Source organism: Lolium rigidum, chromosome 7 (assembly GCF_022539505.1).
Source record: "Lolium rigidum isolate FL_2022 chromosome 7, APGP_CSIRO_Lrig_0.1, whole genome shotgun sequence".
In the NCBI taxonomy this organism is placed as follows: domain Eukaryota; kingdom Viridiplantae; phylum Streptophyta; class Magnoliopsida; order Poales; family Poaceae; genus Lolium; species Lolium rigidum.
The window spans coordinates 140,163,623-140,174,350 of NC_061514.1; the positions used below are offsets into that span (position 1 = coordinate 140,163,623).

Consider the following 10,728-nt stretch of genomic DNA (forward strand, 5'->3'; position numbering starts at 1 on the left):
CATAGATAAGGCCATAATCATGTGGCTCTCGGCTCGACCCGTCCAGTCCTGGGTTTAGCTTGGCTTAGACAAAACCCCAGCGCAGATTCCGTAGGTTTGACATGGATCCCCTCGCAATAACTCCCAAAAGTTTTCTGGTGCGAGGTGGTTGTTTTGTTTATGTTTATCAAGGAGCCGTGTGATGCAGTGGTTAGTCCACGCTTAGGCCGCGCTGATCCTATCGTATCGCCCGCGCGCGGGCCGCATGCGCCACGGGAAAATGGCCACTTGGGTCACTTGCCGCGCGATGTACGGTATACGGTATGCACACAACATGCTCGTCTCTCTCTGAGACAAAGTATAGGGATTTTGAACGAATGTACAAATGTAGGCTGGTCAACAGTGAACAGTATCTGACCCTTTCTTCTCTCTTGCCGGCCTCTCCCTTCTCCTCTCCGCCGGAGTAGCCGGTCGGAGATGGAGGGGAGGTGGCGCCGGAGTAGGTAGGTTTGCTAGGGGTAGCGGCAGCTTGCCGGTAGTGGGCTGTTTGCCCGGTAGTGGAAGTGATTGGCGAGATCTGGCCGCCTGGATCTCACCATCCTTAGGGTTCTTCTGGTCTCTTCTCCTTCTTCGGTGGTCAGAGGGGAAAGGGGAGCAGGAGAACGGCGGTCTTCTTCCTGCTGCAGCGCGGATGCGACGGGCGGTACCTTTTCTTGGCCGGCCTCGGAGACGAGGGGGAAAAGGTGCGCCTGCTGGGGAACATCGACGTCGACAAGCTCCTGGCCGGCCGTGGAGGCGAGGAGGAGCTCAGCCACGTCGTCACCATCCTCTCTGCTTCTTGGAGGGTGTATCTCTGCTGCTTCTGCGGTGGAGGCAGCACATCGATGTTGTTCCTCTCGGCCGGCCATGGAGGCGAGGGCGAGGACGGCAAGGATGCTGCTGCTACCACAAGCTTGAAGTGGTGAAACAAGTGCGTGCCTAAGTGGTGCTTTGGAGCTGCGTCCTCTTCGTCGACGCTGTTGCTAGTGCGGTGTTCTGTCAGGGAAGCTCACCACCGGGGGACGTATGCCGGCGTCACTGCCCTGTCCCTGCTTCTTATGGCCGATTGGCGGCCCTTCTCCTGGAGATCTGACTTTCCACGGACCAAGCAGTCCACTGGGAAGAGCTACCGCCTCCGCCACGACGCGGGACCGATTGGTTCGTCCCCGGCGCCGGTGTTCGTTCGGCGGAGCAACTCGGCGGCGAATCCCTTCTGCAGTGCTATGCGTTGAGGACCTGATCGTGTTTTCAAATCTTTTTGCGAGGTCTTCTATGTAATAGTTCAGTCCTTATCCAGAAATCCCCTGATCTGTAGGGGTTTTTCTGCAAATTGTACCCGCCGCATGTTTAATACTAGCAGCTTCTAGGGTCTCTGGACCCTACCCTTGTTCAAAAAAAAACGAATGTACCCCTCTGCATACACCATGCTCCCCTCTGCATATCGTCAATGTAAATAAAACTCTCTAAAAAGCGAAAAAAATATACTTGATCGAGTGGATTCACAAGAAGAGAATGCTTCGCCTTATAATTCCATTCCATTCCATTCCATCCCATCCCATCCCATTTCATCTAGGTGTTCGGTTGATTTCAGAAGAGGTGGAATGGAATGGAATCTAATTAGTCTAAACACCCAATTAATTAGACCCTAATTTAATTTAATTAGTCTAAACATCCAATTTTAGACCACAGGAGAGGAGCAAGGTCGCACCACGCCCGCGCCCGGCGACCTTCGGCCCGCCCGCGCCCGGCGACCTCCGCGCCCCCGCCCGCGTCAGCGACCGTCGGAGCAGAGGGAGGAGCTCGAGGGAGGGGAGGCCGGGTGGCGCGAGGAACTCCCGTCGATGGAGGAGGCGGGGCCGGGGAAGGAGGCGAGGGTGGCGGCGAGGGTGGCGGAGGGCGGCGGGCATGGCAGAGGGCGGCGGTGAGGATGCCGTGTCGCAGCATCGCCGGGGAAGGAGGCAAGCATGGCGGAGGGCGGCGAGCATGGCGGAGGGCGGCGAGCATGGCGGAGGGCGGCGAGCATGGCGGAGGGCGGCGAGGATGGCGGAGGGCGGAGGGCGGCGGTGAGGGGAGGCCCGCCGGCGCGCATGAGTTCCAGAGAGGGGAGAGAGAGGAGGTCGCAGGGAAGAAGGGATTTGCACGATAACAGAGCCCGTTCCACTTCGTTCGACCGAATCGGCCGGACGGGCTCGTTCCGGATCTACAGAGAATATTCGCTTTTGAGGAACGCGTTGGTTCCGTTCCATCCCAGAACCGAACGCAGGAATCACCCCGAGGAACGACTTGATTCCATTCCGTTCCATCCGGTTCTGAAACCGAACAGACCCTTGGCTTACACGACAAATTGTCATCGCCAAATATATGTGGACAGAGAAAACTGGGGACAACATCAGAGGAGTGATGAGTGAATATTACTTGGTACTAGATGTGATGAAGTGAAAAGTGTTATGAAAGTACTTTCGTCCAAAAATGATGTATTAGATTTGTTTAAATTTGGATGAAACCCTAGATCCCCGGATCGGTCGATGGTGGCGATCTTAGCGTCATACCCCTCCATGGAGGCATCATCTTATTTTTTCCATGGATGCATCATCTAGGAGCCTCTTTGTTGCGGTTGTTTATCGTCTCCTTATCCGGGCGGCTCTGGGTGAAATCCTAGATCTGGATCTCCCGAATCGGACGATCGATGGCGGTGCAGCGTTATCCTCCCTCATGAGGGCATTTTTTGTGAGTTGATGCTGGCTGGAGGGGCTCTCAGGCGGAGCAGTTTGTATGCAAAGAAGTCTCGGTGATGGACGCGGCTTGATGGACTCCTGCATGGTTGCGGTTTTATTTGGCGTCATGGCGGTATTGATAGCGGGTTCGGCAAGTTCAGTGTGTTGATCTTTTCTGAAGATGGGTTGGTGAAAGGTGGTAGGAGCGATTTTCGAGCGTGTTGACAGACGCGTAAGCGCAAGATCGACGGAAATATGGGTGATGGCCAAACTTTTCGTCCACCGTGAACTTGGACGTGTCTGAAGCCCTCCATTGATTCTGTACTAGCTAGAGTACTAGTGTCCATGATCGTGGGTGTACGTACGTTAGCGGTGATGGGACATGGATTATGTGCCCATGTGGTGACCTTTACGCATGCGTTGTTTAGCTCGCCCTCCCTCCCTGTGTCGCTGCTGCTCGCAAGTGGTGCGCGTTCCGGCGTACACGTCCGCGGCCACCGCGGCAGCCGGTGCAATGCACATGGGGGGCGGTGGAGCTGGACAAGCCAATGGATTCATGGTTGGAGCTGGACAAGCCATCACTTTTCGGCTACTCCGTGTGATCGCCTTGATGTTTCTGCGATTCATGGCGGATGTGGCCGCGAGATGTGTCCCCCCTGGTGAACGACGTTCAGGTGGGGGCCAATGGATTCATGGTTGGAGCTGGACAAGCCATCACTTTTCGGCTACTCCGTGTGATCGCCTTGATGTTTCTGTGATTCATGGCGGATGTGGCCGCGAGATGTGTCCCCCCTGGTGAACGACGTTCAGGTGGGGGCCAATGGATTCATGGTTGGAGCTGGACAAGCCATCACTTTTCGGCTACTCCGTGTGATCGCCTTGATGTTTCTGCGATTCATGGCGGATGTGGCCGCGAGATGTGTCCCCCCTGGTGAACGACGTTCAGGTGGGATACCCGTTCGAGACGGTGGGGCCGTATTAGTCGCGTATAATTATACTCCACGTCATTTTCCACATAGATGATCGGATGCCACGTAGATATTGTACGTATCTTTGGTGAAGGCGGTTTCCGCCGGCCCCACGGCATTAGAATCGGAGTTGGACCCGAAAATTACGTCGATCAGGTGGAGTTGATGCCGGCGATAGGCGGTGGTTACGGGGAAAATATTTGAATCCTTGCGTGTGCGCCATTGTCCGGTTCTCCTTAGGGTTTGGAAGGTTCTATCGGGAGGGAGACGGCAGGGACGACGACGTTGGGAACGGCAAGGCGTAGCGGTTTCGTTCGTGTGCGCCATAGCTCGTCCTCGTTAGGGTTTGGAAGGTTCTGTCCATCGGGAGGGAGACGGCAGGGAGGACGACGTTGGGGCGGCAAGGCGTAGCGCACGGCGACGAGGAGTCTGGGCAAGGTCGGACGTGGAGGCGGGAGGCGGATCCGGCGACGAGGAGTCTGGGGCAAGGTCGGACGTGGAGGCGGGAAGCGGATCCTGAGACGAGGAGGCTGGGCAAGGTCGGACGTGGAGGCGGGAGGTGGATCCGGCGACGAGGAGGCTGGGCAAGGATCGCACGCGGGTTGTTCCTGCTGCTACAGGCGGCGTTAGGGTTTGGCGGATCATTGTTGGTTCGTGGTAGGTAATTGATTGTAAAAAGTAATTGCATGTTCATGATTTGGTTGATGTTAGGGTTTGGGTTTGGAGCTCCTTTTTTTAGATGTGCTTATTTTGGTTGTTACTTTGAACAGGCGATGGACGTTTCAGATTTGAGTGCAAGTTCAATGGAGTACGAAAGCGGAAATACAGATGAAGAGGAATTCAATATTTCGTCTGCCAACGATAATGCACCTCCTGAAGATGAACAAAGTTGTGGAGACGATGATGTCGACGAAAGTGTGAGTGAAACGGAACTACTAGTTTTATTTAGTACTTGCATGTAAGTAGTTAAATACTGATTGTGCTTATTTTTGCTAATAGATGGATGCAGATGGTGTTGATGTAGAAGATGATAATGTAGAGCAAGAAGAAGATGTTGACACTGATAATGTGAGTTTGTAGTAATAATTGTGTGATTGCATAAAAATATGGAATGTCTGATAATGTGAATTGATGTTGACATGGTTTAAAATGCATTAGATTCAGAGTGATGTTGTGGAGGAGCCAACTGATGACGAGAGATTGGACTGTGGTTTTGTTGATGAGGTATGCATTTTAATTTTATTAGGTGATATGTATGTTTAATTTATATTTAATAACTGAACAATGCATTTTATATAGTCGTGACATGGCCGTTAATATTTCTTGTTTGGTCAGGTCTTAGTTGGCGATAATTCTTCTTACGACTATTACGGTGATTCAGACTTGGAGACTATAGAAGAACCTGTTAGAAGAAGACATGTAAGATTTATGAATTTATTCGTTGTATGACTCGCGGCCATGGCGTTAAAAAAATGTTTTAAATGTTATCCAATTGTGCATGCAGGTGAAATCAGTTGGTAAGAAAAAGAATGGATCAGAGGATGAAGATGAGAGTGATACAGAAGATAAGAGAAAGTTTTACTGGGAAGTAATGGAGAAGACATTTGTGTCTGAGGCAGCTGCTTATACTTTTTATAATGGATATGCTCGACAAGAGGGATTCAGTGTAAGAAAGTTCAAGTTCAAAGAGACTAAGGGTGCTAACAAAATAGTTCGCGTGAAGGCGGTTTGTGTGTTCTCGGGAAGGAAAACGTAACGACGAAGTTTCGACTATGGACAACCGCACTCGTAGGTTGAGACCTTTGTCACGTTGCAATTGTAAAGCGGAGTTGGATGTGAAGCTTGATAGAGGTTCGGGGGTTTGGCGAGTTGCAAAATTTGTTTACAAGCACGAGTCATAAGTGTGCGGAACCGAGCGAGAGCCCATTTTTATGGTCACATAGGAGGATAAAAGATTTCCGTAAAGCGGAGATATTAGCATTGGCAGCAGCTGGGGTTAGGAAGCATGTGATCATGGATACCTTCCTCAGCAAGTATGGTCGGTACACCACTCGTTGGGTTTACGAGGAAGGACTTGTACAACATGTGCTGCAGGGAGAAGAGAAAGTTACTTGCAGGTGGTGATGCTAGCTCAGCCATTGCCATGATGGAGAACCGGAGGAAGAAGTTTGCTGATTTTTTTTTTGAGTACGACGTTGATAGTAAAGGTCGTTTGAAAAGCTTGTTCCGGTGTGATGCTCGGTCCCGCAGAGATTACAATGATTATGGAGACGTACTTGTGTTCGATAGTACATATAAGATGAACCGATATGGTATGCCATTTGTTCCGTTTGTTGGAATTAACAATCACCGGAGGACGATAGTTTTTGCGTGTGCCATCTTATCAGATGAGAAGGAACGCACGTATGTATGGTTACTGAAGACTTTTTTGAAAGCTATGTTGCAGCAGAAACCCAAGTCAATAATCACCGATGCCGATAGTGTGATGATTAGAGCTATTCGAAGTGTGTTTCCGGAGCAGTCGCACCGTATTTGTTCATGGCACATTGAAAAGAACATGGCTCGGCACCTAAGTTTCAAGTCGTTGAGTGAGTTTCGGGCTCGTTGTATTACACGACCACACCGGATATATTCGAGGAAAGATGGCACGCTTTTATCCAGAAATGGCAGACGGAGAAAACACAAACGTGGCTGAAAAGAATGTACAAGAAGAGGAGATTATGGGCAGCGGCGTACCTATCTGAGGGGTTCTGGCTTGGTATGAAAAGCAATCAGCGAAGTGAAAGTCTTAACTCATGTCTTCACCTACACCTAGACTACGGTATGACACTAGTGGATTTGATTTTGCACTACGAGAATGCTATAGTGCGCATTAGAGAGACGGAGGCAAAAGATGACTGCATCAGTTCACAGACATCACCTGTACCAGTAACCAATTTGAGGAGAATTGAGAGAGCTGCTGCAAAGGTATTCACTTCGGCAAACTTTTATATATTGCAGCAAGAGATATATAAAATAGAAGGCATTGAGGTTATAGATCGGTATAAGGGAACGAAGGTGAGATGCGGTTTGTTGTTGCTTGGAAAAAGAGAAAGCATGCAAAGTTTTATGTTGATTATAAACCGGCCAACTCGGATAAATTAGTAGAGTGCAGCTGTCGAAGGATGATCCGGAGGGGACTTCCTTGCAAGCATATTCTGCATGTACTTGATGTGCTGGATTTGGATGAAATACCGGGTTGTTTAGTTCTTCTGCGATTCTCTAAACAAGCTAGGGGTGGCTTGCTAGCGAGGCGCACGAGCGATCTATATGATTGGGGTTTTCCCGTAGCGGAGGAGCGACAAAGATTTACGGAGTTGAATGTGTTACAAGCTGAAGCATTGCAAGTTGCATACAAAGATCCACTCGTTGTTCGAGCGGACCAAGGCATTTTATGCCGACATTATTTCAAACAAGATGGAGTATGATAATGTACCCAACCGTCCCACAAACTCGCTGAATACTAATGTAAATGAATTGGGTGACCCTGCTCAAGTTGCTGCTCGAGGTGCGCCTAAGAAACGAAAGCGTAGAGATGATGGACAAGGACCCGTGACAATGAATGGAAGGCCATTATCGTATGACGAGCGGGGTAGGGGGATTCGATGTAGCAGATGCAAAAAGGCTGGACACACCAAACGTAGCTTGAAGTGTGACCTGAATCCTAGGTGAGTATAAATTTTTGCTGCCGATCAATTATTTATGCATCCTTTTAAACTTTAGTTATTTACTTTATCATCTGTTTTGTTAATTGCAGGCATGTTGCGCATATGTTTGGAGGTTAGGATGATGAATGACTTATTTTGAAGGACGAACTTGGCACGACATTATGAAGCTTCAGTTGGCATGCCGATATGTGTTATGTAGTCATTGGCTATATGAAGCTGTAGTCATTGCTCATTATGTGCTGTATTTGAAAAAATTTGATGATACTGATATTTTGATGGTGCTATTACTACATTAATTGATGTCGATGATATTTCACAATTTTGATGCATACAAATTGTTGGCAGACCATGGTTTTAAAGTTATGTTATTTAAAGATCTGTTATATGAAGGTGGAGTTGGAATGGTGACATGGGTTTTAAAGGAGATAATTACAAAAACCCAGCACAATTGCGGCTAGGGTTTCAAAAAACCACCGCCTTTCATATTTTTGACAGAAAACCACCAGTTTGATCTAACAGCGTGACAGATACCCACCACTTCGCGAAATGAGCTCGGTTTAGCGGGTTAAGCATCAAATTGACAGGTGGGGTCCATAGTCAAGCTGACGTGGCAAGTGTCGCCGTTAACGGCCGTTAACGGAGACAGGTCAAAACGACCCGGCCGGCCCGTGCGTTGGGTCGGTCTGTTGTTTTCTCCCCTTCTCCCGTCCGCCGCCGTCGCACGTCCGCCGCCGCAGGAACGCCGCCGCCGCCATGCCATCGTGGAACGACGGTGAGAGCAGCAGCCAAGACAGTCTGCTCTCTGAGTTCGCACATGGGGCCGATCTGAGCCCAACGTCTCGGGTACGTGTTGAGCTAGGGTTAGGGTTTGGTAAAATTTGGGAATTAGTTGATTTACTCTGTTGTATTCGAATTGGTTGCATTTTATCTTGTGATTTAGGTCCCAGAGACCATGTATGACCCGGATTACGCCGGTGTTCATGTTGGGCCGGAGCGCTGCCACCATCACTTGCCGTGCCATAAGTATGTGGCATTCGAGGGGACGAACACGGGCCGGAGGTTCTTGGGCTGTGGATGCAAGGTAGGAACATCTCTTCAATATCTTGTGCATTTAGAAATCCTTGTGCATTGAGAAAATGTTGTGACAGTTCTTGTGTTGTGGATGGATGTAGCAATAGAAAACCTTGTGTCATATTTAGCACCATAGTTTTGAGCCACATTGTTTCATCAACACTTGTACTAAATTTTGGAATAAAAATAATTTTCAGGAAAATATTTGTGAGACAGTATTTTGGGTGGATCAGGAGTGGCCACAATCTCTGAAACATGCATTGCTCCAGTTGTGGCATTCATTTGAGGAGGAAAAGGAAACCAGAATCTCTCGGTAATGTAGAGTATGCTACCGCCAATTACCAGCTAGTGCTTGAGAAGAGGGAGCTGGAAAAGAAAAACCTTGAACTGCATAAACAACTTGGTAGCCTGAGTAGTGAGCAAGAAGCAATGGTTGCAAAATCTGCTGCTGAACTTGAGAAGGTTATGAGGGAGAAGGCAGAGCTGCAGATTGCCACTCTAAAGGAGGAGAAGAAGAAGCTGGAGTATTACGTTGCAGATCTCTTCAATATTAGAGATAGAAACCAGAAGAAGATGAAGGCCATACAAGAGATTTGTGCAAGTTGGGAGTGAAGCATGCCACTATGTTGATGTAATAAATGTAGTAGATGTTCTATCTCTGAGATTTGTGTAACTGAACCAAGTACTATGTATGTTGTATCACTGTGTGGAGAGATCTCCTGTGTGGACCAAGTACTAAGTGTTGTTGTATGAAATAACTGTTGTGTTGGTTACTCCTTATGAAATGCATGGTTTAGTAGCTACATTATTTGCCAATGTGTTATAATGGATTGAATATGTAGCAGTATGTACATTACAATAGCTAGTGTGTCAAAAATATGAAAGATGGTGGTTTTTTGAAACCCTAGCCACAATTGTGGTGGGTTTTTGTAATTTTCTCGTTTTAAAGTTATGTCGTTGTTGAAATTTTGGTAACATACTTTTATGTGAAACGGATCCATCGGACGAGTGCTGGGGCGCAAGGCCGGGCTGCATTACAGATGGTCTGTCGATGCTACTATGGTTGATGCATATTTGTCATATAAGTGCTGTTGAAATTTTGGTAACATACTTTTTTGTGTCACACTAGTAGCTTAATATATAGATCAATCACACTAGTAGATCAATCACACTAGTAGCTTAATATATAGATGAATACTTAAAATCACACAATCACAGTACTTGCCAACCGTACTTAAATGTCATACATATAGATTCACAGAAGCCGAGATTGACACAAGCTGGGAAACCTTCTACGGGACTAAAACCCAACCTATGATCACTGCTGCTTTATCTACTTAGTAAATCTCTTGGAGATCCGGACAACCTTCGTTTTCACCGTCTCTAACAGATTTGAAGTTGCTAGAACTATCTGTGCGTTAATGAGGTTCCTTGATCCGTTTATCATCTCCTGCAAACAATAGGCATCGGTTATTCATTTTATGTACCACGGAACAAAGGTGTTTGGTCACCATGTAGAATATCAGTACCTGTGATATTTCTTTATTCCATTTATCTCCATCCCAATGTTCCATGCATTGAAGAACAAATAAGCCACATGAATTGCTGCACAATTAATTCGGTTCATTGAGTTAGTACATGCAATAGTAGTGTAATATGTATTTAGTTGTAGTTTGCATGTACTGACCCATCTGTTTGCTGCGGCATATCGTATGATTTTATATTCCAAGATATCACATCAGGGAAAAATCCAGATGTAGATTTGTTGTACTCTTGGATGTCAGCAGAAATTTGTTGTCTCTATGCAAATATAGATAATTAGATGTTTCTGTACGCATGCAATTTGAAGACAATATGTAGTAGAAGAAACAAGTGCAGAGCCCTGACAGTGTCTATGGTCACACTTAATGGAAATAATGAGTCAAGAACTTGGAATTCTTGCTTGGGTGTGTGCATGATCACGGTAGTGAAAGAACATTTCCCGCCCTTTTGGGTTTTGTGTGTTTGACGTCAACACTATGTATATTTTTATGTGTGTTGATGTAGACAGGTACAAGCTATCAAAAATTATGTTGGATCGGTGTATTGGTTTAGCTGTTCTGAAGTTCTGCAGGTTTTCTGGATCTGGCGGAAGTTCCAGCCTAATCTGGCGGAAGTTCCGGCCTGACATTTTCAGCAGAAGCTTCTCAGCGCCGTCTGTGCTCAGTTTTCTCTTCAGGACCGGAAGTTCCGGTGGAGTTGGCCGGAAGT

The 10,728-nt window shown here is 47.6% G+C and overlaps 1 protein-coding gene across 1 annotated transcript; it reads left to right on the forward strand.

Moving 5' to 3' along the window:
- Positions 1–4,265: 4,265 nt before the first annotated feature.
- LOC124672068 lies at positions 4,266–9,090 on the forward strand. Its single transcript, XM_047208359.1, has 8 exons — positions 4,266–4,357; positions 4,471–4,617; positions 4,700–4,768; positions 4,859–4,924; positions 5,036–5,119; positions 5,205–5,426; positions 8,348–8,430; positions 8,748–9,090. Exons 2-8 carry the CDS (start codon positions 4,474–4,476, stop codon positions 9,088–9,090), a joined length of 1,011 nt encoding a protein of 336 aa, XP_047064315.1. The 5' UTR covers positions 4,266–4,357; positions 4,471–4,473.
- The last annotated feature ends 1,638 nt before the right edge of the window (positions 9,091–10,728 follow it).

Excerpts from the sequence above, each read along its gene's own strand:
- LOC124672068 (XM_047208359.1), top strand. The coding sequence starts at position 4,474 with ATGGACGTTTCAGATTTGAGTGCAAGTTCAATGGAGTACGAAAGCGGA. Across the intron at positions 5,427-8,347 it reads AAATAGTTCGCGTGAAGGCG|GTCCCAGAGACCATGTATGA; the intron begins GTTTGTGTGTTC and ends CTTGTGATTTAG. Across the intron at positions 8,431-8,747 it reads CATCACTTGCCGTGCCATAA|TTGTGGCATTCATTTGAGGA; the intron begins GTATGTGGCATT and ends GCATTGCTCCAG.